This window comes from Mustela lutreola, chromosome 2 (assembly GCF_030435805.1).
Source record: "Mustela lutreola isolate mMusLut2 chromosome 2, mMusLut2.pri, whole genome shotgun sequence".
Taxonomy (NCBI): Eukaryota; Metazoa; Chordata; class Mammalia; order Carnivora; family Mustelidae; genus Mustela; species Mustela lutreola.
The window spans coordinates 133008533-133036349 of NC_081291.1; the positions used below are offsets into that span (position 1 = coordinate 133008533).

The 27817-nt window shown below is 36.7% G+C and overlaps 1 protein-coding gene across 3 annotated transcripts in view; it reads left to right on the forward strand.

Moving 5' to 3' along the window:
- ZBBX (zinc finger B-box domain containing) overlaps positions 1–27817 on the forward strand; it is a 119211-nt gene that overhangs the window by 57428 nt on the left and 33966 nt on the right. For all 3 annotated transcript variants that reach the window (XM_059163579.1, XM_059163581.1, XM_059163580.1), the window contains 5 exons: positions 8880–9035; positions 13881–14055; positions 18583–18703; positions 27051–27160; positions 27568–27668. In XM_059163579.1, the coding sequence (XP_059019562.1) occupies positions 8880–9035; positions 13881–14055; positions 18583–18703; positions 27051–27160; positions 27568–27668 (663 nt within the window). The remainder of the gene's footprint in view (positions 1–8879; positions 9036–13880; positions 14056–18582; positions 18704–27050; positions 27161–27567; positions 27669–27817) is intronic.

Consider the following 27817-nt stretch of genomic DNA (forward strand, 5'->3'; position numbering starts at 1 on the left):
CTTAATTAAGAGATAGATATTTTAAGTGTGTTCTATAATTCTACTCTTAGGACACGTCTAATTTTGCTTTTCAGAAATTTTGTTTTTGCAAAGTTCATATGCCTCCCCAACCCCACATTGCAGATAGTAGATGAGACAAGTAAAAGAAAAATCTGTTTCTCCCTTCAATTTGCTAGTGCTTAGTCAAACATGAAAATAAGCAGAATAAGTTAGAAATAGAAACTAAGCAATGTAATCCCCACACCAGCAATTATATACATAATTACAATTTTTTTGTAAAGGAAGGAAAAATGTTCATATCTATGGAGATAAAATCTAATATATTTCAATTCTTAGGAAATAAAAAAGTAAAACACATTATCTGTAATAGTGTAATTCAGTAGAGTAAAGGAATTAGGCTAAGAGAAGGATGATCTTGGTTCTAACTCAAGCTGCAATATTTTGTATTCGTTTGGCTTTGACGTACGCTTTATGAGTTTGAATTTCCTTGTCTATGTAATGGGGATCATAATATCTGTCCCTTCCCTTGCATGCTTATTTTAAGAGTAAGAAAAATGTATTTACATTTACAACTGAAAAAAGTAGTATTTATTTTTTAAATTAAAAACATTTTTAAGAAAAGTAATATTTAAATATAAGATGTTCTAAGAAAAAAATCCCTGTAAAATTAATAGTTGTTTTTACTACTTTTAAGAATGTGTAAAATGACAAGTAGATCTTCTAATCACCTTTTAAATCAATAGATCTCTACTCCAGGGAATTTAAAATCAGGCTTATATTGGATTACTCTGTTTAAAAAATACTTGTTTTGGTAAAGCATTACCATTGGCTTGAATTTCTTTTAAAATGATTATATAAGTCTATATAGGCTTTTTGATGATCACTGGGAAAATTTAGATCAAATATCACTGATATCTGGGCATTAAATATATATATAAATGTGCATATATCACATTAGTCATTTTTCATAGATAATCCATTAATTCAACATGAAATAACACTAAATAATTTGATCTTCATTGGTTTATTCTAGAGTAAGTTTGCAGTGAATCTTTTTTTTTATAATTTTTTTATTTTATATAAACATATATTTTTATCCCCAGGGGTACAGGTCTGTGAATCACCAGGTTTACACACTTCACAGCACTCACCAAATCACATGCCCTCCCCAATGTCCATAATCCCAACCCCTTCTCCCAAACCCCCTCCCCTCGGCAACCCTCAGTTTGTTTTGTGAGATTAAGAGTCACTTATGGTTTCTCTCCCTCCCAATCCCATCTTGTTTCATTTATTCTTCTTCTACCCACTTAAGCCTCCATGTTGCATCACCACTTCCTCATATCAGGGAGATCATATGATAGTTGTCTTTCTCTGCTTGACTTATTTCGCTAAGCATGATACGCTCTAGTTCCATCCATGTTGTTGCAAATGGCAAGATTTCATTTCTTTTGATGGCTGCATAGTATTCCATTGTGTATATATACCACATCTTCTTGATCCATTCATCTGTTGATGGGCATCTAGGTTCTTTCCATAGTTTGGCTATTGTGGACATTGCTGCTATAAACATTCGGGTGCATGTGCCCCTTTGGATCACTACATTTGTATCTTTAGGGTAAATACCCAATAGTGCAATTGCTGGGTCATAAGGCAGTTCTATTTTCAACATTTTGAGGAACCTCCATGCTGTTTTCCAGAGTGGCTGCACCAGCTTGCATTCCCACCAACAGTGTAGGAGGGTTCCCCTTTCTCCGCATCCTCGCCAGCATCTGTCATTTCCTGACTTGTTGATTTTAGCCATTCTGACTGGTGTGAGGTGATATCGCATTGTGGTTTTGATTTGTATTTCCCTGATGCCGAGTGATATGGAGCACTTTTTCATGTGTGTGTTCGCCATCTGGATGTCTTCTTTGCAGAAATGTCTGTTCATGTCCTCTGCCCATTTCTTGATTGGATTATTTGTTCTTTGGGTGTTGAGTTTGCTAAGTTCTTTATAGATTCTGGACACTAGTCCTTTATCTGATATGTCGTTTGCAAATATCTTCTCCCATTCTGTCAGTTGTCTTTTGATTTTGTTAACTGTTTCCTTTGCTGTGCAAAAGCTTTTGATCTTGATGAAATCCCAGTAGTTCATTTTTTCCCTTGCTTCCCTTGCCTTTTGCGTTGTTCCTAGGAAGATGTTGCTGCGGCAGAGGTCGAAGAGGTTGCTGCCCGTGTTCTCCTCAAGGATTTTGATGGATTCCTTTCGTACATTGAGGTCCTTCATCCATTTTGAGTCTATTTTTGTGTGTGGTGTAAGGAAATGGTCCAATTTCATTTTTCTGCATGTGGCTGTCCAATTTTCCCAGCACCATTTATTGAAAAGGCTGTCTTTTTTCCATTGGACATTCTTTCCTGCTTTGTCGAAGATTAGTTGACCATAGATTTGAGGGTCTATTTCTGGGCTCTCTATTCTGTTCCATTGATCTATGTGTCTGTTTTTGTGCCAGTACCATGCTGTCTTGATGATGACAACTTTGTAATAGAGCCTGAAGTCCGGAATTGTGATGCCACCAACGTTGGCTTTCTTTTTCAATATCCCTTTGGCTATTCGAGGTCTTTTCTGGTTCCATATAAATTTTAGCATTATTTGTTCCATTTCTTTGAAAAAGATGGATGGTACTTTGATAGGAATTGCATTAAATGTGTAAATTGCTTTAGGTAGCATAGACATTTTCACAATATTTATTCTTCCAATCCAGGAGCATGGAACATTTTTCCATTTCTTTGTGTCTTCCTCAATTTCTTTCATGAGTACTTTATAGTTTTCTGAGTATAGATTCTGTGTCTCTTTGGTTAGGTTTATTCCTAGGTATCTTATGGTTTTGGATGCAATTGTAAATGGGATTGACTCCTTAATATCTCTTTCTTCTGTCTTGCTGTTGGTGTAGAGAAATGCAACTGATTTCTGTGCATTGATTTTATATCCTGACACTTTACTGAATTCCTGTATAAGTTCTAGCAGTTTTGGAGTGGAGTCTTTTGGGTTTTCCACATATAGTATCATATCATCTGCGAAGAGTGATAATTTGACTTCTTCTTTGCCGATTTGGATGCCTTTAATTTCCTTTTGTTGTCTGACTGCTGAGGCTAGGACCTCTAGTACGATGTTGAATAGCAGTGGTGATAATGGACATCCCTGCCGTGTTCCTGACCTTAGCGGAAAAGCTTTCAGTTTTTCTCCATTGAGAATGATATTTGCGGTGGGTTTTTCATAGATGGCTTTGATGATATTGAGGTATGCGCCCTCTATCCCTACACTTTGAAGAGTTTTGATCAGGAAGGGATGTTGTACTTTGTCAAATGCTTTTTCAGCATCTATTGAGAGTATCATATGGTTCTTGTTCTTTCTTTTATTGATGTGTTGTATCACATTGACTGATTTGCGGATGTTGAACCAACCTTGCAGCCCTGGAATAAATCCCACTTGGTCGTGGTGAATAATCCTTTTAATGTACTGTTGAATCCTATTGGCTAGTATTTTGTTGAGTATTTTCGCATCTGTGTTCATCAAGGATATCGGTCTATAGCTCTCTTTTTTGGTGGGATCCTTGTCTGGTTTTGGGATCAAGGTGATGCTGGCCTCATAAAATGAGTTTGGAAGTTTTCCTTCCATTTCTATTTTTTGGAACAGTTTCAGGAGAATAGGAATTAGTTCTTCTTTAAATGTTTGGTAGAATTCCCCCGGGAAGCCGTCTGGCCCTGGGCTTTTGTTTGTTTGGAGATTTTTAATGACTGTTTCAATCTCCTTACTGGTTATGGGTCTGTTCAGGCTTTCTATTTCTTCCTGGCTCAGTTGTGGTAGTTTATATGTTTCTAGGAATGCATCCATTTCTTCCAGATTGTCAAATTTATTGCCGTAGAGTTGCTCATAGTATGTTCTTATAATAGTTTGTATTTCTTTGGTGTTAGTTGTGATCTCTCCTCTTTCATTCATGATTTTATTTATTTGGGTCCTTTCTCTTTTCTTTTTGATAAGTCGGGCCAGGGGTTTATCAATTTTATTAATTCTTTCAAAGAACCAGCTCCTAGTTTCGTTGATTTGTTCTATTGTTTTTTTGGTTTCTATTTCATTGATTTCTGCTCTGATCTTTATGATTTCTCTTCTCCTGCTGGGCTTAGGGTTTCTTTCTTGTTCTTTCTCCAGCTCCTTTAGGTGTAGGGTTAGGTTGTGTACCTGAGACCTTTCTTGTTTCTTGAGAAAGGCTTGTACCGCTATATATATTCCTCTCAGGACTGCCTTTGTTGTGTCCCACAGATTTTGAACCGTTGTATTTTCATTATCATTTGTTTCCATGATTTTTTTCAATTCTTCTTTAATTTCCCGGTTGACCCATTCATTCTTTAGAAGGATACTGTTTAGTCTCCATGTATTTGGGTTCTTTCCAAACTTCCTTTTGTGGTTGAGTTCTAGCTTTAGAGCATTGTGGTCTGAAAATATGCAGGGAATGATCCCAATCTTTTGATACCGGTTGAGTCCTGATTTAGGACCGAGGATGTGATCTATTCTGGAGAATGTTCCATGTGCACTAGAGAAGAATGTGTATTCTGTTGCTTTGGGATGAAATGTTCTGAATATATCTGTGATGTCCATCTGGTCCAGTGTGTCGTTTAAGGCCTTTATTTCCTTGCTGATCTTTTGCTTGGATGACCTGTCCATTTCAGTGAGGGGAGTGTTAAAGTCCCCTATTATTGTATTATTGTTGATGTGTTTCTTTGATTTTGTTATTAATTGGTTTATATAGTTGGCTGCTCCCACATTGGGGGCATAGATATTTAAAATTGTTAAATCTTCTTGTTGGACAAACCCTTTGAGTATGATATAGTGTCCTTCCTCATCTCTTATTATAGTCTTTGGCTTAAAATCTAATTGATCTGATATAAGGATTGCCACTCCTGCTTTCTTCTGATGTCCATTAGCATGGTAAATTCTTTTCCACCCCCTCACTTTAAATCTGGAGGTGTCTTCGGGCTTAAAATGTGTTTCTTGGAGGCAACATATAGATGGGCTTTGTTTTTTTATCCATTCTGATACCCTGTGTCTTTTGACAGGGGAATTTAGCCCATTCACATTCAGGGTAATTATTGAGAGATATGAATTTAGTGCCATTGTATTGCCTGTAAGGTGACTGTTACTGTATATGGTCTCTGTTCCTTTCTGATCTACCACTTGTAGGCTCTCTCTTTGCTTAGAGGACCCCTTTCAATATTTCCTGTAGAGCTGGTTTGGTATTTGCAAATTCTTTCAGTTGTTGTTTGTCCTGGAAGCTTTTAATCTCTCCTTCTATTTTCAATGATAGCCTAGCTGGATATAGTATTCTTGGCTGCATGTTTTTCTCGTTTAGTGCTCTGAAAATATCATGCCAGCTCTTTCTGGCCTGCCAGGTCTCTGTGGATAAGTCAGCTGCCAATCTAATATTTTTACCATTGTATGTTACAGACTTCTTTTCCCGGGCTGCTTTCAGGATTTTCTCTTTGTCATTGAGACTTGTAAATTTTACTATTAGGTGACGGGGTGTGGGCCTATTCTTATTGATTTTGAGGGGCGTTCTCTGAACCTCCTGAATTTTGATGCTCGTTCCCTTTGCCATATTGGGGAAATTCTCCCCAATAATTCTCTCCAGTATACCTTCTGCTCCCCTCTCACTTTCTTCTTCTTCTGGAATCCCAATTATTCTAATGTTGTTTCGTCTTATGGTGTCACTTATCTCTCGAATTCTCCCCTCGTGGTCCAGTAGCTGTTTGTCCCTCTTTTGCTCACCTTCTTTATTCTCTGTCATTTGGTCTTCTATATCACTAATTCTTTCTTCTGCCTCATTTATCCTAGCAGTTAGAGCCTCCATTTTTGATTGCACCTCATTAATAGCTTTTTTGATTTCACCTTGGTTAGATTTTAGTTCTTTTATTTCTCCAGAAAGGGCTTTTATATCTCTTGAGAGGGTTTCTCTAATATCTTCCATGCCTTTTTCGAGCCCGGCTAGAACCTTGAGAATTGTCATTCTGAACTCTAGATCTGACATATTACCGATGTCTGTATTGATTAGGTCCCTAGCCTTCGGTACTGCCTCTTGTTCTTTTTTTTGTGTTGAATTTTTATGTCTTGTCATTTTGTCCAGATAAGAGTAAATGAAGGGGCAAGTAAAATACTAAAAGGGTGGCAACAACCTCAGGAAAATATGCTTTAACCAAATTAGAAGAGATCCAAAATCGTGAGTGGGGAGAAAGGGGATAAAAAGAGGTTCAAAAAGGAAGAAAGAAAAAAAAAAACAAAAAGAAAAGAAAAAAAAAAAGAAAAGAAAAGAATTTTTAAAAAAAGAAAACACCTAAGAAAAATGTAAAAAAGAAAAAATATATATATTAGATAAACTAGTAAAAAATCGTTAAAAAAGAAAAAGGTAGCAGTTAAAAAAAAAAAAATTTTACCCGAAGGCGAGAAAAAAAAAAAAATGAAAAAGAAAAAATCAAATTAACTGCAAGACTAAAAAAAATCCCAGGAAAAAAGCCATGAGTTCCGTGTTTGGCTTTCTCCTCCTCTGGAATTCTGCTGCTCTCCTTGGTATTGAAACCGCACTCCTTGGTAGGTGAACTTGGTCTCGGCTGGATTTCTTGTTGATCTTCTGGGGGAGGGGCCTGGTGTAGTGATTCTCAAGTGTCTTTGCCCCAGGCGGAATTACACCGCCCTTACCCGGGGCCGGGGTGAGTAATCCGCTAGGGTTTGCTTTCAGGAGCTTTTGTTACCTGAGCGCTTTCCGTAGAGTTCCGGAGGACGGGAATACAAATGGCGGCCTCCTGGTCTCCGGCCCGGAGGAGCCGAGAGCCCAGGGCCCCACTCCTCCGTGCGCCCTCAGAGAACAGCGCCCAGTTACTCCCGTCTGCCTGACCTCCGGCCGCGCTCCGAGCTCACCGAGCCTGCGACCGGTTCAAGGTAACACCGAGCTGCGAGCTTACTGTCGGCTCTGTCTCTGTAGCCGGCTTTCCCGTTCCAATACCCGCAAGCTCTGCGACACTCAGACACCCCCGATCCTTCTGTGACCCTGCGGGACCTGAGGCCACGCTGACCCCGCGTGGGTTTCGCCCCGGTTTAGCCTCTGGAGCTATGTCTCTCAGCGGAACAGACTTTTAAAAGTCCTGATTTTGTGCACGGTTGCTCCGCCGCTTGCCGGGAGCCGGCCCCTCCCCCCGGGGTCTATCTTCCCGTCGCTTTGGATTCACTTCTCCGCCGGTCCTACCTTTCAGAAAGTGGTTGTTTTTCTGTTTCCAGAATTGCTGTTCTTCTTCTCTTCGATCTGCCGATGGATTTTCAGGTGTTTGCAATCTTTAGATAAGCTATCTAGCTGATCTCCGGCTAGCTGAAGCAGTCTCAGCTTGCTACTTCTCCGCCATCTTGACTCCTCCCCCCAGTTTGCAGTGAATCTTAACAGATCTGTAAAAGGTCATAACTGGAAAGATTCAGTATAATCTTAGTCATTTAAATAGGTAACTAGATAAAAATTTAAAAATAGGAATATTTACATGAGAAAGTACAAAATAATTATTTCTAATCCCTGCTGAAGTTATTCTCTGTCTTGAGGACATTTGCTAAAGGAGTACAACCTATCGTTTGTCTTTCTAATACCAGGTTTTCAGAGAGTTTCACCCTGTAGTTTGTTTGGTTCAAGGTCACATGCAACCTAGAATCTGCAGAGTCCTAGGGCACATCAGAGTAGTTGCTGATAGGAGACTTCTCAGAGAACAGGGACTTTCCAGGAGTTGCCTATTCCTTTTTAGCTACACTGAAGGCATGGGGAGAGGTTTTTGAAGTCTTTTTCTCAGTCATTTATTTTAATTCTGCAGTTCTTCTTCCCCCGCCCCCCCGGCCCCTTATTTTTACCAAATGTTATATGCCAGGCACTGTGGTAGCCATAGAAAGATTTAAGAAGACAAGATTTTTTCTTCTTTGAACTTACATGGTATGATGGAATAGATAGACACCAAAAGGGAATGTACAGTCAATATTGTATGGGTTACTAGAGATCTACTTTGGGTCTGAAGAAGGTACAGAGGATGAGCACCTCACACAGCCAGAGTGAGAAGGACAAAGAAAGGTTCCTAGACGTGTCGGAGTCATTTGGGATGCATCTAGAGGGAAAAGTAGGAGTCTGCCAGGCAAAGAAGATGGTAAAAGAAGGAAATCCTTTCTGGTTAGTGAAGCTCATGGGCGAAGATACTAAATGAGGAGCAACTTGGAATTTACTAGGAACCGTCAGGCAGAGCCACTTTCTGATGTGCACTTTTGAATAGTTAATACTTTCCAAAGATGTTTTATCACCAAGGGATACTTACTACTGCTTATTCAGGCTCCTACTAGATTAGCTATATTTAGTTCTTCAGCTATGTTGTACAAAAATAACACATCTATCTATTTGCGGTTGACATAGTAGAAAGGCTGTGAGTCAGAATTAAACACACCTGGGGTCATTTCCCAGCTCTGCAACCCACTCACCATGTGACCAGGCCTAAGTTATTTAAACTATCACAGCTTTCATTTCTTTATTCTTAAAACAGAGACAAAAATAATAATGCTGTAGAGTTGACTTGAGGATTAAATGATATGTTTTCTTTTTCTTTTTTTTTTTTTAAATGATACGTTTTCAAGATACTTGGGATAGTATCTCCTCAGTAGATGGCAGCTGTCACTATTATATTGGTTGATATAAACATCAATTTGTATTCTGAAATATTAAATAAAATGTGTTGGATTTTAGTAATCATAGAATAATAAAAAATGCAATTTAATGTATCTAATTTACTTCAACTGACATATTAGTCTTTTTAGTCCTATTTCGTTTCTTTTTTAACAGGCGAAATCTCAAATGTTATCCAATGTATTGGATGCTGCCCATCGATTTATCAAGGAAGTTAATCCAGATGAACCCAAAGGGAATAATCATTCTGAAGAAGAGATCAGTAAAAGTGAGAACAAGCCCAAATCTCTTCTACAGGGGAGCCACTCTGGGGTAAGCTAAGGAAAACAGAGTAGACATTTTCTGTCATACATGATCATGGAGACTGTCACTCATAGACTTACCTAGAGGCAAACAGTTTTGTAGGTTATTCTATCATGTTTAATATTTGAATTTTTTTTTAAGACTCAAAAACATCTTGACTGTTAAAATCCTTTCTTTAAGGAGACTTCTTTGATTCCACTGAAGACTTTTTTTTTTTTTTTTTAATGAATGATTGTTTGACATGTTGCTTTCTGGTCATTGGGGCCATTTAAGGAAATGAATGAGTATTTGGGAGAAACATGGAAAAAAATAACACAATGCAATATAACAATTTTATTTTAGTTGGGATTTCAGAGAGGCTAAAAATACAAAAACTTGCCAAGTGTGTTTTGTTTTGTTTTGTTTTTGTTTTTGTTTTTGTTTTTAGGTGATGGGCAATTTTATAGTTATTTAAAATTGGACTTACACCAAATTCTGGTCATTATTCAGATTGACTACTGATCCCATGTTGTTCTAGATAAGCTTTCATCAGTTCATGTCTATATTTTGTAATGGACGTGTTGTAATGATTCTTTAGCAAGAAACAAGCTTCCTTGATCTTTGATCTATATTTTAATCCTCATCCTTTTAGATGCCACTCACCTTTCCACTAGAGTTCAGAAATAGTAACAAACATGGCCAGTCACCAAACTTCTTACTTGGTGACAGGGTTAGGCTTGAACTTCAGTCTCTTGAGTTCTTAACCCATGCTTATGGAACAAAGAAGAAAACATGCTTTATGCGTATAGGACCTCTTTCCAGCAAAGAAGCTGTGCTTGAATTGTCCAGGAAAGTCAGTGTTTTTACATGGATTTCACTTTCTAATAGAGCTGTCAATGGTGAGATGTGTTGAAAATGGACTCTGTGCCAGACATGGTCTTACATATTTTACATGTATTATCTCTTTCTATCCTCTCTTAATTTTTCCCTACTTTTTCCAGATGAGAAAATTAGTGACAAAGATCAGTTTTTATAAATTGCCCAAGGTATAAATTAAATTAGATTTAAACCTAGACTTTATGACTCCAAATTATTTGCTTTTAGCTGCTACACAGAGGCTGTGGCATTAAGGGTTTCTCCTTCCTGGCTGCCATTTTATGTAATTTACCTAATCGTTAAAAATAGTGATAGATCAATAGCTAACATTTGTTAAACACCTAACACTATGCATTGTGCTTAATCCTTTCATTGCCTTATCTTATCCAACTATCACAACAACCATGTAAGTTTTGCATTTTTTATTACTCTATTTAACAGATGACAAAGGCAGAGAGGAACTTAGTAACTAGCCCTATTAGAAAGCTTATGCCTTTGCCTGTGCTTTTAATCCCTACAATAAATGCTGCCTCTTGTCCCCATAGGTGACTGCTTATGCTAGATAGACCCTCTCTACTTCTCCTCCTAACCTAAAAACTACTAATTCAGTGGTTTCATCCAGGAGTGCACATCAGAACCAACTGGAAAACCATTAAAGGAACACACACACATGGTCAAATTCTGCCTCTCTTTGGGTGGGTCCACAGGTGTGATTTTAACAACTGCTCAGTCATGGTGGTGTAAGTATTCTGGTTGGACATCACTGCTATCAACCATTAGGTGAGCACCTGTACTCAGTGGCAGTGGCTCTCTAGCTGTAATACATAAACATCAGAAGCACTGATTGAGTTTGTTAAAATGTGACCTTTCTTCTAGAAAGTGGGGATATTAAACCATATCTTGCAAGGATACCATGTGGCTTAGAAGGATAATGAATATTATCCACTGAATTCCATATGCTCTTTCAAATTTCCTATTCCCTTCAGAATTGGGTAGAGTCATGTTAGGTTTTGAGTTTGAAGTGGCATATGAGAGAGTTCTGGACTCAAACATTTGAAAGCTGATGTCTAGTCCTCTGATTTTTCCTATCCTGCTATTGCTGTGAGGAAGCCAAGTATTCCAAAAAACATAGCTATAAAAAGCAGATCTCTTATATCTCTGACTCATTGGTTGGAAAGGAGCTGCTCTGGACACCTGCTGGAATCACTGCATCCTTAAACCATTTTGTATTAAGCACTGAGTTTCCAGTGCTGCTTTATTTGTGCAGCATACATACATATGTGCACTCACATTGTTTACTGGATACCTATAAATACCTTCCACTAACTCGGCACTTCTTTTCTTTCTCTTTTCCCTCCCTTCAACCCTCCCTCCCTCCCTTTCCTCTGTCCCTCCTTTTCTTCCTTCCTCCCTTTTTTAAGAGATAGAGAGTGTGAGTGGAGGGGGGAAGGACAAAGGGAGAGGGAGAAAGAAAATGTTAAGCAGACTCCATGCCCAGTGTAGAGCCCAACATAGGGTTTGATTCCATGACCCTGAGATCATGACCTGAGCCAAAAATCAAGAGTTGGCCACTTACCAACTGAGCCTCACAAGTGACCCTAAAACTCAGTACTTTTGAACCAAATTTACCTCTCCCCCCAAACCTATCACTGTCACTGTTGATGACAGCCTATCTTCTTGCTTTTCAGGTGAGCCAGGAACCATCATTTTCTGTAGTCCTTTCTCTTCTTCCTCTGCACGTCCAGTTGGTTACTGGACTCATGCAGCTACTGTCCAAAAACTCACCTGAATAGTTGGGTCCTTCTGTCCTTATTGGTCTTCCAAATAGGGAAATTAACTTTTTCTTGAAGTACAAAATGTTCATTCTATGGAACCTGGATTTCATTCTCTCCCTTTCTAGAAGGCAATAATAATTCCAGTTTTATATGTATGTATTTCTTTACACAACTAATAATATGTTCAATGCTGCTCTGCAAATAGGCTTTTTATAAAATGTTTTGATATACACATAAGTACGTTCTATAGCCTTCTCATTCTACATAGTGGTTATAAAACACCCTATTTATTAGACAAAAATTACTTTAAAATACAAGTTTAAATTTTAAAATTTCCACTGACCAGCATTTACATTATTTTGATCTTTTGTCAATTCAAAGTAGAATATAAAGAGTGATTTTGAAAAATATTTTTGCATATATATATATGCAATATATTTTCTGTATGTATATATATATATACATATATATACATGTTTGTGTATATATACATGTCATGTGTTTGTAATGTTGATAGATATTACCAATTAGCTGTAATATTTTAACTGGTTTCTTTGCATCCAAACTCACTATTCCTTAATTTCTCTTTCTCCCACACTACTATGTAGAAGTCTACAGTGACTTTGATTTTCCATTATGTGAAAGTTTAACTTCCTCTCTACGCAGCAGGATCCTTCATGATTGGACACAAATTATATTTTCTCTTATCCTACTTTTTACTACTTCAGTGTAAACTACTAATGGCTCCATGCCACTGTGCTGTTTGACTCCATGTTTTGGCATATATACCGTCCCCTCTCTCTGGAATACTGTCCCTACCACTTTTTACCCATAGAACTCTTGCTTATCTGAGTTAAATAACCTGTTTCTTGCACTTGTTTTTGTTGTGGACTTTTAAACCCGTGTTTCTGTGGCCAGCAGCTGGCACAGTGACTTAAGTTTCCCAAATGCCTTTGTTTATATTCAAAATTTTGGACACATATTTAATGTTCTTTTCTCAATTATACTCTAACGGTCTGCCTGTTTATTTTGTAATCAAGGGGTGAACATAGAGAACTCTACTTTTGTATCTAGAATATACACAATGGAGATTTAGCAATTTGATCAGTGTAGGTAAATCCACAATGCTAATTCAGCATTGGTGTGGACTTTATTTTGCCTTATTTTCCTAATTTGGCCATTTTCTCTGATCCTGTGTGTAACTACCAAATCCTACATTTATTTTCTTCTGTGCATTCACAGTGAGCCTATATTTTGTGCTGAATTCATCCTTTCCTCTTATCGTTATGCCAGGAAGCATGCGATGCTTCATATGCATTAATTAATTTGTTCATTCTTTCAACTGACTTTTAATGAGCACCTACTTTATGCCAGGCAGTGCTCTTGGCACTGAGAAAAAGAAAAAATCCCTGATCTCATTACATTCTAATGGGGAGAGACAGGCAATAAACAAACAAACATGTAGACTAAATTAACACAGAGATGTTTTTCAGAGAAAAAGAGAGCAGATAAGGGAATGGAAGGTGGGGGTAAAAGGGCTGTATTTGTAGGGTAATCATCTGAACACAGACCAACTGTAATGAGTGGAATGGCTATGTGAAAATATGGAGGGAGGGTCACGGTATTGGATGTGGCTAGTGCAGGGCCCTTGAGTGAGAATGTGTTTCGTGGGCTCAGCACTAAGAATGTGAACATTCTTGATGAATGAAGAGGGGAATGAAGAGGGGGATTGAAGGAAGTGGAGTAAAAAGGCAGGGAAGTACACGGTCTGCAGAGCCTTGTAGGTCTTATTAGGAACTGGGGGTTTCAAAGAATCATTGGAAAGTTTTGAATATAGGAATGGCATGATCAGATTCACATATTAAAAAAAAAAACAACAAAACTGCTCCCTCTGCCATGGGAAGTTTGCTGATAGTAGATTGAAGTAGGGGGATTAAGTTCATGGCTCTTGCCACTCCCCATGGGGAACACTGGTGAATAACATGATGATAAATCTTCATTCATACAGGCTCTAGTTTTAATAATTTTTGAAGGGACCATTTCTAATTGTCCATACTATTTTAAAGAAATCAGTAAAGCATATGCATAAGTACAACTTAAAAAATTCCATTTTAAAGTTAAAAAGTAGTATATGATTCAAAATGCCTAATAATTAATGCTACTTATATTTTAAGATAGGGAAATTTTAACAAAGCACACTTAGATGCACTTTTAATTGGTTTAGGTAGAAGTTCCAACCACAAAAAGAGCAGAGTGTTCACATCCAAAAGATAGGCTCCTCTGTGAAGGGTCATTTGATGAAGAAGCTTCTGCCCAGTCCTTTCCAGAAACTTTAAATCAATGGAGAACTGGACATCAAGATGACAACGAGAAACAGAATCCATCTGCAGCAAAAGCAGGTACAGTTACTTTTATCAAATGAATGTTATAAAATAAAGCTGAATTTATCTTATTTATCTCCATTCTCTGTGAATAAAAATGCAGTGTTTAAAAACTGTTAGCATTAGGATAACAGTTTAATGTAACTCCTCAAAGGAGCATTCACTGTACAACCAAGGGTAAGTGGTTTAATATTTATAGAACCCTGACTTGAGCACTGGGGAGATTTGTGTTTGTTTCCTATGTAAATTTAGACTGTCAAATGAATGCAGAATTGGATGCTTTCAGCTCCCCCACTCCTGGCAGAACGTTTTTCTCAGGACAACTGTTCCTTTATTGAACTGTATTTATATATAAAACAAGAGGATCTGTGAGATAGAGAAGTAAAGAATTTTTTTGTATGTGTCTTGAAAAAATATAGTTCAAGGACCACTATGAACTTAAGGGGGAGAATTGATTTATCTTTTTTCCCCTCCTGCCCAAAGGAATATTTTTTATTTTTATTTTTCCTTGATGATTTTTGCACCCATATTCTAGACATTGAAGATTGGGTGACTGAGGCACATTCTGTTTCTGTTTTACGTTTCCCAGAATCTTTTGAGAGATATCATACTTCTCAAACTATTTGATTAATTAATTTTATTTCTCAGAATCTTATAGAGACATCCAGTTGTTTTTCACTGAAAATAAAATGAGGCAATGAATTTCAATCATGTATCTTTATTGACAGGATCCAATTTATTATTTTTACTTCATTTTTTTTCCAGTGCAGGAATTCTCCTGATTATTCATTTTTTATATTTTTATTCATTATTTAACATTGTTATCATTCCTGACATCAAGGTGTCACATACCATTTTCCAATTAAAGCTGGAATTTTTTCTAAATAATTTTCTCTTTGAAATATCTCCCTACCCTTGTTCATGCTGCCTCAGTTTCATTAATACTTCCAAGATTTTATTTATATACTCTCTTTGTAGCATGTATCTTAATATAATTCTCATTGACTATGTTATTTTATGTGTTTTTTATTTGAAATTTCAAATTTTGATGTATTTTTTATTTTTTAGCTTTGAACGGGAAAAGTCTTCTATACAAATACCTTTTGATTGTCTACTTTAAAAGACTTAAACTAATAAAGGGACAGATATGATAAATCAGATGAGATCAGAGAAGAAAAAAACTTTGTTTTTCATAGTGGTGATAACTATATTATTAGAATAACATAATGATTATTTTGCATGATTTTATTATTACAAAAATTTAACCAAGAAGAAAATGAGAATAACCTAATTCAACCATCTAATCAATGTTAACATGTAGTACGTTTTTCAGTAGACACAGTTGCACCATCATGCACAGGTATAAATGGGGTGTCACTATGAATGCTATTTGTGACTTTTTTGCTTAGATTCTATCATGGACAACGTTACATATAAATACAGTTATATGTCATCGTTTATAACTGTTGCATAATACTCTGTATGCCAAGATTTACTTAATCAGGATTTTATTGATGAATATTTTGTTTCTAATGCTCACTATGGTAAAAAGTTATAATGACCATCTTAGCTCTTTGTGTACTGGTACGATTACCTTAAAATAAATTTTTAAATGTAGAAATACTGTGTCAGTGATTGCTGAAGAGAAATCATTAAGATGAGGACTTCTGTTGATCTGGTATGTGATTTTTCTTGCCCCAGTGTATTGTATATATGACTGTGGGTGTACCATATGTATACGTTTGTCAATATTTTTCTTTTCCTGACATATTAAGTAGATAGAAAAGAACATTTACAAAATTTGTATAGATTCTGAAGAAAAACAAAGCAGTAAGCACCTGTTCTCTCTCTTCTTTCCTCCTCTCTAAGAGATTGTCACTAACTTAGATTCTGTATTTTTCATTTAAAAAAATTTCCTTGTAGTTTACTGTATTTTGTGTATCTCTAAATAATATGTTAAATTTGCGTGTATTTGAATATTACATAAGTGGAAAGCTAGCATATATATTCTTTTGCAGCCTGTTTCACTCACTATTATTTACTAAACTTTACCCATGAAGATGTGCATAGTTGTATTTTATTCATTTTTACTGCTTAATATTCTTCTGTTATAGGAAATTACCACCATTTACATGTTTAAATGTTGATGGGCTTGGGGTTGATTCCTATTTTGCCATTATAAACAATGCCGGTATGAATATCTTTGTATAGGTCTCCTGGTACCCATGTACACGTTTCTAGGATGTCTTTTCCTAGGAGTAGAATAATTGGATCATAGGCTGCATATGTCTTTGACTCTACTAGATAAAACTGAATTATTTACCAAAGTATTAGTATCAGTTAATACTCCCACCAGTAGATAAGCAGTTTGGTTACCTCCCATTATCACCAATGTTTTGTCAGATTTTAAAATTTTTGCTGCTCTGATAGACATGAAAAGGCATATTTACATTGTGTAACTCATTACAAGTGATACTGAGTATCTTTTTATATGCTTCTTGGCCATTTAACTTAGTAACATGCTTTGAATTTTCAAGTTTTCTAGTTATTTGTTATTGACTTTAAAAAAATATATTTATTTTTTATTTGACAGAGAATATGAGCCGAGGGAGGGGCAAAGGGAGAGGTAGAGGGAGAAGCAGACTCCTCACTGAAGAGGGAGCATGACTTGTGGGACTAGTTCCCAGGACCCTGGAATCATGACCCGAGCTGAAGGCAGATGTTTAACCAGCTAAGCCACCTCGGCTCCCCTTTGTTATTGATTTCTAACTTCATTTCATTTTAAGTGAACTCCAAAGTCTCATCTCCTTCAGTGTGAAAGGCACATACTTACAATGGCCTAGAAGTTTCAGTGTAATTTCAAGTCTGTTATCTCTGTGATCTCACCTCCTGTTATTCTCCTTTTGGAGTGTTCTGTTTCAGCTACACTGGCTGGCTGACTGTCCCTCCAACGCCTACTCCAACACATCAAAACATACGTTTACCTTAAGACTTTGGCACTGTCTATTGAGAAAAACACCCACCATCCCATCAGTATGAATACTGGGACATCTCACACAAATTCTCTCACAAAAGGTAGCCAGAGACCCATGAAAAAATGCCATCAAACTAAAACCCAAGTTATGTAGCTTATGTGACACTTTTCAGAGAGACATGTTTCATAGAACCATGTGTCCTAGAATTGTTTTCTATAAGCAGTTCTAAACAAGGGCTATCCTTTTAAATGCATTAAACAGGTAAGAGTCTGCTTCCATTAATATCACTAATCTATTTTCCAGTAGGTTCAGTTATTAACATATTCACAAGCAGATTAACTCAGGTTACCCACTGACTTTATTTCCAGGGGATGTACCCTTGGTAATGGGAGAAGAGTGATGCTTTATCCCCTTCCTCCTCATCAGCTGATAGATCTGGGAGTTATCGCTCAAGCAGAGTGGCTCCTCTTTATGCCTAGTCAGAGAAAAAAGTGAGTCCTCATTTTTAGTTTCAGATTTCCTATAAAGACATATTTTGTTTGGCACTGGAAAGGAGGACCCGTAGTGGAGGGATCTCCTTTTGCTCACAGGTTAGTGCATTCTGGAGTGTTTCTCAGAGCTTCCTCCAATCGCTTTCTTCGACAAAGCTCCACTTTTAGGGGAAAAATATGGGTAGTGTGACTTGGATTCTTTTGGTTCTTTCTATTGCTGGCATTTGGCTGTTCTGGAGTGTTTCTCAGAGCTTCCTCCAATCGCTTTCTTCGACAAAGCTCCACTTTTAGGGGAAGAATATGGGTAGTGTGACTTGGATTCTTTTGGTTCTTTCTATTGCTGGCATTTGGCTGTTCTGGAAGCTAATCTTTAAAGGCTGTGGGGTATGAAGTTGGAACTAGTTGGAACTAGTTCTCTAGTTTCAGCCTTCGAAACTAATTTTTCTCTTCCTTACTGCTTCCCTTTCTTCTTCAGAAGTTTTTCTCCTCCTCTTATGGTCAGTTTGGAGAGAGGGATAGTATCCAAGAAGGTGCAGATACTGGTAATTCTGGATTTACACTGCTTTCTTTCCCAGAAATCTCCATCAGTTTTAAATATCTCTGAATAGTGGTTTTAATTTTAGTAGTACTTCAGAAATATCTTAAGCATCTGGAAGTGAATTTCCGTGTAGATATAAATTCATGAAGACAGTTGTCTCCTCCAGGTGCCATTCTGAGTTATTTATTTTCTGTTTCCCATAATGTGTAAATATTATTGTCAGTGGCTATGATACATACCTTTATGTGTCTTTGCATTTATAGAATATATAATGAACCTGCTCGTATTTATCATTGAAAAGAATTGGTTCCTTTTAAAAATCTTATGAATCATAAGATTCTTTCATTTCAAGGGATTATTGAAGAAAACTGTCTGTACAGTCATTTAATAAATCACTAATAGTTAACATTTTGCATTAATTAAGCCTAGAACTATTGACTACAAAGCATATTTGCTTCAAAAATGGTGAGTTTTGTATCATGAGAGATTTAATTTATAGATTAGTTTACATTAATTTTATACATTATATTTATTTTTATAGACTCATTGGAAGAATGTGAAGTACAAACTAATCTGAAAATTTGGAGAGAACCACTCAATATTGAATTTAAAGAAGACAGTCTATCCTATATGGAAAAGTTATGGCTTAAAAAACACAGGAGGTATTTTCTGAAGCTTTGCATTATTAATAAGAAACATAAACGCTATTTATGTTCCTGACTTGTGTGACATGCTTTTTTGTAGCAATTATATATGTGCGCTTCACATTTGCGTAAATAATTTTAAAACAATATTAAATCCTTGTGAAGCTTCTTCTATTCTAATAAGAATTTAAATTTTATTTATGTATGTTATGCACCATTAATTTAGAGTTTGCTAGGAGAAATGCAAATATGTATGTGAAAAAAAGGTACAAATATGGTATAGAATTTAAGAACGATAGCAAAGATGTGTAATGAACGATTATTTTGAAAAAGTATTACTCTTATTTTTTTACATTAGCATAAACTTTTGAGGCTCTACTTTTTAGAATCTACTTTTAAGTTAATTAGACTTTTAATAGTATAGCTTTATTAATAATATTCAGTTATATTATTCAAAGACTATGTCATTAGATGTGCCATTTCATCAATTGTTCAACAGTTAAATTGTTAAATCTCAGACCAGAATTATGACTGAGTATGCTAGAGTCATTCACATTTTTATGATCAAATAAGATCCATATTGGGAGGTACCTTTAAAGTCTCACTTTTTCGTATAGCAGGGCTGCTCACACTTTATTGTGCCTGTGAATCACCGGCAGACTGGTAAAATACAGTTTCTTCTTCAGTAGGTCTGGGTGGGACCTGACACTCTGCATTTCTGAATTTCTAACAGCTCCCAGGTGGTACTAGTGTGGGTAATTCTGGTCTCTGAACTGCATTTTGAGGACCAATGTGTTGGAGTGCCAATATGTTGAAGGTACCTGAGGAATGGTCATCAAGCTCTTGCTTCACCTTCAATCATATAAAACTCTCCCCTGAGATGGCACATTCCATCTTTGGAACTTTCTGCCTGCTATAGTATCTTCTAGTGAACTGTAATTTGTGTCTGACTGGTTTCCAAACATGGTCTCAACTCTACCAGTTAAGCCAGTATAGAGCAAATTGAATTCTTCCTTTCCATGGCATTCCTTTGGATTTTTGAAGTCAACCCTCATATCTTCCTTGAAGCTTCTGTTTGATGACAGGTTACTATCTACTTCCATGCCCCTGTAATTGTTTTTCATGTGACATATTTAATTTTTTTTTAATATTTTGTAATAAGGCATACCAAGGAGTTGTAAAACAGTATTAAGATTTCCCACATATCATTCCTTCAGCTTTCCATAATGGCAACATCTTACATAACCATAGTGCATGTGTCAAAACCAAGAAATTAACTTTGATACAATATTATTAATCAAACTACAGACTTTATTTGGATTTCACCAGTTTTTCCATTGTTATTCTACTTCAGGAGCCAATCCAGGATTCCACATTGCCTTTTTTTTTTTTTTTTCCTTTCTTAATCATAGCTCCTTATCCATTACACTTCCTTAGTCTTTCCTTGTTTTTCCAGACCCTGACATTTTCCAAGAGTACTTTCCAGGTGTTTCATAGGATATACTCAATTTGGATATGTCTGTTTTTTTTTTTTTTTCATAATTAGATTGAGGTTGTGCATTTTGAGGAAGGATAACACAGAGAGGATGTGCCCTTCTTAGTGTGTGGTATCACATAATTATACTGTCAGTATATCTTAATACCAGCATGTTAACTTTGAGCCCATGGTTAATGTGGTGCTCACCGAGTTCCTCCACTGCATACTCTCTCTTTTCACTTTGTAAATAATGTTTTGGGCTGTTACACAGAGTAACAGGTAGCTTATGAACACACACATTCACATTTCAGTTTTTAATGATGGAAAGTCCAAGAAAAAGGTGCCAGCAGATCCAGCTTCTCGATTTACGGATGATAGCCTTCTCTGTGTCCTTCCGCGACAGAATGGCTAGGGAGCGCTCTCAGGTCTCTTTTGTAAGGGCATTAATCCATTAATGAGAGCTCTATCCTCATGAAGCCATCACCTCTAAAGGGCCCACATCCTAATATTATCACTTTGGGGTTAGGATTGCAACATATGAACCATTCTGAACATAGCTCAGCCCTGCTCCCTACAAGGTTCATCAGTCCTCTCACATGCAAAATATATTCATTGCATCCTAAAAGCTCCCAAAGTTTCACTTCTTCTAGTATCAACTCAAGTCTAAAGTCCAAAGTCTCATCTAAATAACATCTAAATCAGATATGGTAAGATTCAATGTGTGATTCATTCTGAGGCAAATTGCTAACTGTGAACCTATGAAATCAAACACATTATGTGCTTCTAAAATATAATGGTGGGACAGGCATGGGATAAATATTTCCATTCCAAAAAAGAGAAATAGGGTATAAGAAAGGAGTAGCAGGTTCTAAGCAAGTCTGAAATCCAACAGGGAAAATTCTATAAAACCTTAAGTCTTGAGAATTATCCTCTTCATTGGTGTTCTGTACTCCAAGGCCCATTGGGGTGAAGGTTCCACCTTCCAGACACACTAGAATGGGGGTCCTGCCTTCCAGACACACTAAGGAGTGCTCCCATAGCTATGCTGTGCTGGGGCTGGGGCTTCTAAGACATTGGGTGTCTCTGCCTTCATGGTTTTGTGTGGTCTCATTCCTATGATGGCCCTGTGTGAGGTCACATCTTGTGGCTCCCTTGGGCTAAAATCATGTGGCATTTCTAGTTTGGGGTTATAGGGGCTTCCTTACCCTCATAGTTTCACCAGGCATTGCCCCAACAGGTGTTCTTGGCTGTATGACCTGGAGCTTTCTGTGCCTGCAATTGAAGGAATAGCCCTGATGATTTTTGAATTGCCTTTAGAGGTCATTTTCCCATTGTTTCTGAAAAAAGCCACAACTTCTATCTGGGTGATTCTGATTAATCTCCATTTCAGATGGCCCTTTGGCCATTTACTTCTTGTTCTTGCCTGAATAGGCCCTCTCATTCTTTTTCAATATATATATTTTGAGAATATTCCAAATATTTAAGTTTGCTTATCTTTTGGTTAATAATTCTGTCTTTAAGTCATTCTTCCTTCTTACTTTTTACTATGAGCAGTCAAGAGAAACCAAACCTCCTCTTCAACACTTTGTTTAGAAATCGCCTTAGCCACAGAACTAATTTCATCACTCATAAGTTATACTTTAAATAAAACACCAGGACAAAAACACAGTTTAGCCAAGTTCTTTGCTACTTTATTAATGAAAATTGCCTTTCCTCCAGTATCCAATAATATGTTCCTTATTTCCATTTGGTATCTCAGTAAAATGGCACTTAACCATCCATATTTCTACTGACACTGTTCAGGATTCCTTAGGTATTCTGTAGGGAGACTGAGGCTTTTCCTCTGTTCTCCTCTTTTTGAGTCCTCATCAAAATTGTCTTTAAAGTGCTTTCATAACACTATAGTTTTTTTCCAGTATGAACTTTAAACCTCTTTCAGCCTCTACCCATCAGTGAGTTTTAAGGCTGCTTCTACATTTTTAGCAGCATCCAACTTCTGGTACCAATTTTTGTCTTTGTACATTTGTGATGTTGAAACAATATCATAAACTGAGGTGCCTTACAAACAACCATTATTTCTCAGAGTTCTGGAGGTTGGAAGTTCAAGATCAAGATACTGGCAGACTCAGGGACACCTCGGTGGCTGTTGGCTAGGTATTGGCCTTTGGTTCAGGTCATGATCCCAGGGTCCTGGGATTCAGTCCCACATGGGGCTCCCTGCTCAGTAGGGAGCTTGCTTCTCCCTCTGCCTGCCACTCCCCCTGCATGTGCAGGTACACACACTCTCTCTTTGTCTCTCACAAATAAATAAAATAAAATCAATTAAAAAAAAAAAAGATACTGGCAGACTCAGAGTCTAGTGATGGCTTGCCTCGTGGCTCATAGGCTCTTTCTGCTGTGTTCCCACATTGCTCTTTTGGACCTCTTCTATAAGGGCATCAGTCCCACATGGGGGCTGTACTTTCATAATTTATCTCCCAAAGAACCCACCTCTTAGTGCCATCATATTGATGTTAGGATGTCAGCATATGAATTTTGGGAGGGGGCACATTCACATCATAACTAATACAGGTTTTAGGGAAGATACCATGAGGTGATATAAAATGCTATTTTTCCTTAAACTTTCTACTACTAATATTAGTATATCAGTGGATTTTGCCAGAAGCAGAATATCTGGGGATTTTCTATTTCCTTCATTTCTTCTATATTTACTAATTAGAATCCTTCAAGGAAGAATATTTCTTCCCCCCTTCCATTTATTTATTCTGTTTATTTGTGTAGACTCCTGGATATGTGTTTTATTTTTTGGATTAATATCCCATACTATTGTTATTTATTTTGTGACTCAAATGGTTCTTGTCTTGACCACTGAGAGCTGATTTAGTTAGACTCCTCTCTGCTTTCAACGTGGTCTCATCCTTTTTTGTTTGTTCGTTGGCTTGCTTGTAACATCTCTTTATTTTTCTGACACTGAAGATACATTTCTGTGCCCTAGGCCAGAAATAATTTTTCCAAATAATCTTGATTCTTTTTTTTTTTTTTTTATTTTTGAAAATGGATTCAGAAACCAAGATCTGGATTATAGGTATACTCATGGTTACAAAGGTACCACCAGAGCCTCGGTCTTCTCAGAGAACATCTAGGAAATATATGTAGGTATACTTACCTACTATAAACATACAGCCAAATTTATTTCTGTATCTATCTACCTGAGTATTTGTTAAAGTAGACGTGAGTGTACTCATTTCTCTGACTCAAAACCAGCATCACATTCTCCCTTTGCTTATTTGTAGTTTCTTTCACCCACAGTAAGAATCCTGGCTTTCATTATCTATGATATATTTATTCCTTTATCATCCTGTGTGTGTGTATATAAATATGTATATAGTATACCACTATATATGTGTGTGTGTATGTATATACATATATATTACACTACGACACACTGTTTGTGTGCAGTGCTTTTTATCTTTAGCTCACAGTACACAGTCCAGATCTTTTCCTTCAAAGTTGCTGAGGCCATGGCTCTCATTTCTTTCCCACCTCCTTTAGAGTAGTTCTGCCATTCATTCGGTTATGTCCAAATGCTGAGTACTTTTTAAAATTTGAATAGCATAAACTTGTATATGATTCTGTGGGTTTTTACAAATGCCTGGAGTCAAGTGTTCACCGTAGTACCAAACAGCACAGGTTCCATTGCCCCCAAATTTCCTTTTGCTTCCCCTTTGTACTTAACCCTTCTTCCCCAACACATGGCAACTTGCCTTTTTCTGAATGTCATGTAAATGAGAGCACACAATATGGAGCCTTTTGTGTCCTTTACTTAGCAAAATGCATTTAAGAGTCATCTGTGTTCTTCAGTGAATCAAAATCCCCCCCGTACTTGGGGGAGAATTTCATCATCCTGATGTACAGTTTATCCATTAATCTGTTGAAAAACATCCTGCTGATTTCTAGTTTTTTGGCAATTATGACCAAATCTGTTAGAAGCATTTACAAATAAGCTTTTGTTTGAATGTAAATTTTTAATTCCATGGGTAAATACCTGGGACTGGGATGACTAGATCATATGGTAAGTGCATGTTTACCTTTATGAGAAACTGTCAGACCATTTCTGCAAAGCACCTGCACAATTTGGGTCCTTTCTCACAATGTGTAAATTCTGTCCACTCTCCATCTTTGCCAGTGCCTGGTAATTTCAGGGTTGTTTGCTTGTTTTTTCGTTTGTTTGGTGGTGGTCATTTTCATAGGTATATAGTTGTATCCCCTTGTGGTTTACGTGGCAGGGTATTTAAGTTCATTCATATACTCTTCTGATTATTCCTGTACAACTGCTGTCCAAGCTGTCTATCTCTATTATAAAGTGTAATTCCTATAATAGTCTTTTTCATATGAAACTCAGTAGTGTGTACCTGTCATTTCATCAGTCTTCAATAAATATCTGATCAAATTTTGAGGAAAATATGGTGAGGTAGTCTTATTTTTAAAGATGTTTACCCTTGGCGCGCCTGGGTGGCTCAGTGGGTTAAAGCCTCTGCCTTCAGCTCAGGTCATGATCCTAGGATCCTTGCTTGGATTGAGGTCTGCATGGAGCTTTCTACTCAGCAGGGAGCCTGCTTCCCCCCCCCCCCTCTCTGCCTGCCTCTCTGCCTACTTGTGATCTCTGTCAAATAAATAATGAATAAAATCTTAAAAAAAAAAAAGATGCTTACCCTTTATTTATGTGGCATGATCTTTCAAATAAGCATTGGTGCTAGGGTCCCAATATCCAGAGTACAGACCTAGGTCACTGACTACCTAGTTGTTTGTTCATGGGAAAATCCCATAAAATATTTTGATCCACATTTTTTATCTTCAAAATTTTGAGTCTAGAATAAAGAATCAATAGTTCCAATATTCTGTTGTCTAGATTCTATAAGCATTTGGTTCAGGGCTTTGCTCATTAAATAAGGTAAATTTTTACTTTAAAAGGAGTCCTGGATAATTGTACATTCATGTGCATTTGTGATTGAGGTTTTTTTTTTATAGTATATTTGTGTCAGACTGGAAAGAGTTTTCTGGTGGCCAGGTGCCAGTTTGTTTTGACCTTTACTCTTTAAAATTTTCCATCACTTAATTAAATTATAGATTTAAGATGTCATGCCCATCAAATTTGTTAAGACACAAAGCTGAATAATATAAATATTTAAATAATATAAATATTTTGGAGTGTTCTGATATGTACATTACATATATTAGGAAAATGCACTTAGCCATAGACTGCCAGATTATCAAATTTTATTGCTTTTGCAAATTAGGAGAAAGGTTATATAAAGTTAGTGGTTAAGAACATTGACTTGGGGACGTGGACTCCTTGGGTTCAAATTCCTCTTCTGCTTTTACTACTTGAATGACTTTGAGCACTTTGATTTACTTCTTTGTGCCTCAGTTTTCTCATCTGTAAAATTAAGATAATATTGGTACCTATTTAATATTACCTATTAATATTTAATATCCGAACTTAGTTTGAATAGAGCCTGGTACATTTTAAGCTTTGTATCAGTGCTACACAGAATTATCATTTAGAGGGCCTTGACTTTTACACGAGGACTCCATGAACTGGCATGGTCTGGAAGGGCTGTAGCTACTTATATTCTTGATTGAAAAGTACCACTTTCCTGACAATTTGGGAATACCCTCTGGAATCAGATGCATAATCTTGACCTCTGAGAATTCCTGTGTTTTGTTGCCTTCTATATGAGTTGGGCCATATCAGACCTTATTAACTGTGTGATAAATGTGACAGCCAGAACATACTGCATTCACATTGTGGGAACAGATTTTATCATCCTACTGGCTTGATGAAAGTTTAGAAGAATATCTTTAGGTTCCTTTAGTACCTATCAACATGTTACATAGGCTGTGATACAACAAATATTTTTAAATTAGGGTTTTTTAAAAAAGATTTATTTGAGAGAGAGAGAGAGAGAAACATGAGAGGGCAAGGGATAAAGCAGATTTCCCAGTAAGCATGGAGCCTGATGGAGGGTTTGATCCCAGAACCCTGAGATCATGACCTAAGCTGAAACCAAGAGCTGGCCACGTAACCAAGTGAGTCACCCAAGGGCCCCCATAAATTAGCTTTTAAAAAAAAAAAATTATTTATTTATTTATTTTTAAATTTTTTTTAAAAAAATTTATTTATTTATTTGACACTCAGAAATCACAAGTAGGCAGAGAGGCATGCAGAGAGAGAGGAGAAAGCAGGCTCCCCGCTGAGCAGAGAGCTCGATGCGGGGCTCAATCCCAGGACCCTGGGATCATGACCTGAGCCGAAGGCAGAAGCTTTAACCCACTGAGCCACTCAGGCGCCCCATAAATTAGCTTTTTAAATAGTGTAATATGTTTCATGGGCTCCATGTGACCTCTGCAAGAATGCTGACTTCTATCATAACTTTGATTTTCATTCTAAATGAATAATAGTAGGACATGCAATTGAGAAATCCTGTGTGGGGGTTTCTGGGTGGCTCAGTTGGTTAAGTATCTGCCTTTGGGTTAGGTCCTGGTCAAGCCCCATATGCATTTGCCTGCTCAGCGAGGAGTCTGCTTCTCCTTCTCCCTGTGTCCCTTCCCCTGCTTGTGCTCTCTCTCTCTCTCTCTCTCAAAAAATAAATACATTTTGGAAAAAAAAAAAAGAAAAATCTTGTGTGATGTTAATTTAATTTATAAAATTATTTTAGTAGATTAAGATTCTCTTATACAATCATACTTCTGTGAATTAGAGGCATAGCTTTGCTTTCATCATTAATTTTGTATACTCACTTGTTTGTGAAATAAATTAAAATCTCATCAGGGAAAATTTTACATAATAGATTTTAGTCTTATAATTGCTTCTTTCTTGTTTTGTAGAACTCCACAGGAGCAACTTCGAAACATGCTACCCGATACATTCATACCACAATGTAAAACAGCGAGTGAGGCACAGTGTTCCCAGAATGAAAGTGATGAAGATAGTGATGGTTAGTTCAGACTTATTTGATATTGTCTAATTTATCATTTCAAATTTTACACACTAAGCATTAGTCAGCATCTGCATTTATTTATGTATTTATTACTGTATTATCTTCAGTTGGACTATGCACCCTTTGTCTCTAGATCAGAATCAAGCACACTCCTCTTCCCATTCCATAGATTTACTTTGCCTTAATTATATCATTTTATTTATTTAAACATTGAATGTTAAGAAAATGTGTATTTTAAATTGAGGTGGGGAAATTGATAACATTTACATATTAGTGTAGATGCACAAGAGAACATTATTATAGTCAACAATAGTTGACTATATAACATAGTCAACTATTTGAAGATAGGGAATTATCAGGTGAAGTATATTCTTAAAATATTATTTCCTAATCTTATATCCCAGTTGAGGAGACCAAAGTTCAGTACCCAGCGCCTTTTCTGCCAGTAGAAGAACTAAACATAGAGAGACCTGAGCCATCTCTAAAAATAGTTGAACTGGATGATGTAAGTGCATAATGACTGCTCTGTTACCTAACAAGAAATTTCAAAACACGTAATTACAACTATGTATTATATTCAAGAAGACTTTTCTCATAATTCAACATTGTTTGGAAGGAAATTTATAAGAGTTTGAATTAAATATGTTAAAAGGA